This window comes from Anneissia japonica, unplaced genomic scaffold (genome assembly GCF_011630105.1).
Source record: "Anneissia japonica isolate Jap-2015-1 unplaced genomic scaffold, ASM1163010v1 scaffold199_len4679917_cov187, whole genome shotgun sequence".
Lineage (NCBI taxonomy): Eukaryota > Metazoa > Echinodermata > Crinoidea > Comatulida > Comatulidae > Anneissia > Anneissia japonica.
Genome location: NW_022686322.1, coordinates 762,845 through 765,206, shown reverse-complemented (window position 1 = coordinate 765,206; position 2,362 = coordinate 762,845). Strand labels below are relative to the sequence as shown.

At 29.4% G+C, this 2,362-nt stretch overlaps 1 protein-coding gene across 1 annotated transcript in view; it reads left to right on the top strand.

The window, feature by feature from the left end:
* The first annotated feature begins 331 nt into the window (after positions 1–331).
* The window catches only part of LOC117114427 (rho GTPase-activating protein 8-like), a 32,091-nt gene continuing 30,060 nt past the window's right edge, over positions 332–2,362 (top strand). The window contains exon 1 of the mRNA XM_033258093.1: positions 332–651. Coding sequence (XP_033113984.1) covers positions 468–651 — 184 coding nt within the window. The 5' untranslated portion in view covers positions 332–467. The remainder of the gene's footprint in view (positions 652–2,362) is intronic.

Sequence of the window (2,362 nt, the reverse complement as noted above, 5' to 3'; positions counted from 1 at the left end):
ACAATTATACTGAAATAGTTTAAATGTAGGCTAATGATATGATATTAAAGGACAGCCAATAACTTTTTAAAATCGATGCAGTTTAGATTTTAATTTTCTACAACGATTTCTATTCTGCATATTTTGGAGTTATATCATTAGTTTTATGTAATGATGTAGAAAACAAAAATCAGAATAATAGACAACGTTTCAGGAAAAAAATAGTTTAAAGTGGTTAACATCCGACAACAATTTTTGAAAGTGATGTTGAAAAAAATTAAAAGTATACTATACTGTACAGACTCAATTGTTCGTGTTATTACTTATTATAGAGGGCGACATCACAAATAACTGAAACCAAAGACACTAGCTGAAACCGAGCACACCGCCTCCTCTCTCCCGCTGTGTGTATGTGTTGTTTTGCTTCAACTTGGCTATACAAGTAACTGTGTAGGTGTAGGGTCTATGTGATTTGAATAAACAACACAATGGCAAATGTAAATATTATTAGTCGTGATAATCGTGAAGATACTGAACTATTGGACCCTGATCTTGAATCAGATAACGGTGGAGATGATATGTATTCAGTCGGAATGGATGGCGACAACAAGAATGAACGTCAGCTCGAGAATTATGAGGAAGATATCGTGAAAACGGCTAGCGCCCGGCTACGTGAGTGCACCTAGGCCTAACCATTGAAATATTTCGCGAGCTAGGCTAGAGCCTACACTTATAGCTAGGCCAACTGCAACATTTACATAAAGTTGCCAGTCTAAGCTTTAGAAATAATTTGGGCCTCGGCCTGTTGGGAATCCCGGCGCTGCTAATGCATTTTTGCACACCACTAACCTGATAATCGAATATTGTGTTAGCCTAACACAACAGTTAGGGTTAGGGTTAAAAATTGCTGTACATTGATTAGAACATGGCATTGATTAGGACATGGCCAGGGCCAAGATATTCGCCAAAATAAATTCCTTAAAATTGATAAAAAGAGAAGTTCGATCGATAAAGCAGGGAGTTGTTATCTGAATTTAACAACTCCTTGGATAGAGAAAACTTCAGTGTCTGTTAATCAGTGAGATTGATGCTTCAAATAAATATCTTATTTATTATCTGGGATGGTAGTGGCTATCGGCACTGCCGCAGTGCCGATTTGGCACTGCCGCAGTGCCGATTTGGCACTGCCGCAGTGCCAAAAATATTCATAATTCATAATTTTATTTATTTCACTCAAAACGTAATGAGACTGGTTAGGCAAAAACATGTCCCTGTACAAGATGCCTACCAGAGAAACAATGATAATTTTAATGGCAAAGACATAATAATAATAATAATAATACAGATAATAATAATAATAATAATAAATAAATATTAATAAAAAGTAAATGATAATAATAATGAAGATCAAAATATATCATTGAAGTGAATTCAGTTATTTATTAAAACAAGATTTGGAGGGCTGGACTGTCATGAAGGTGTTGTATTAATGATGTTCTAAATATTTGCCTTTATTATATCAATTTGATTAGGTCTAGCTTAGCCTATATTTTTGTTAACATTATATTATATTTGTTTAACAATTAGTTTAAATAATTATTTATAATTAAATTATTAAATGTATACAATATATATTATATAGGCCTAGGCATATACATAAAACAAAAAATAAACAAACAACAATAATAATAATAATAATAATGATTTTACGATAGTTTGATTAATGAAATAGCAATAATCAGCATGTTAAATAAAATTACGTCCATACAAAACCTGCTTTTAAATAAAAACGTTATGTATTTGATTCTGTTTTAAAAAATAATCATATAAATTATAAGTTTATTTTCTGCGATCATTTTATGCACATATGCATATTCATGTTTTCAATGTTAATCTGGTTGATAAATAATATATTTAAAAAAATAAATAATAATAATAATAATAAAGGTGTTCGAATAATGCTTTAGTGAATAATTAATACTTCTATAATGCTTCAATAGGCCTATTTACGATAATGTGATTAATGAGATAATTGTTGATTAAGTTATAGAAATATAATAGGTAGGCCTATATACCATTAATAATGATTCAGCATATTAAATCAACAATACGTCATAATGTAAAATTTCTTTGGTTTAATAATAATAATAACAATAATAATAATAATAATAATAATAATTTTATGATAGTTTGATTAATGAAATAGCAATAATCAGCATATTAAATAAAATTACGTCCGTGCAAAACCTGCTTTTAAATAAAAACACTATCTATTTGATTCTGTTTCAAAAAATAATCTTATAAATCATAAGTTTATTTTCTGCGATAATTTTATCAACATATGCTCATTCATGTTTTCAATGTTAATATGGTTGATAAAAGT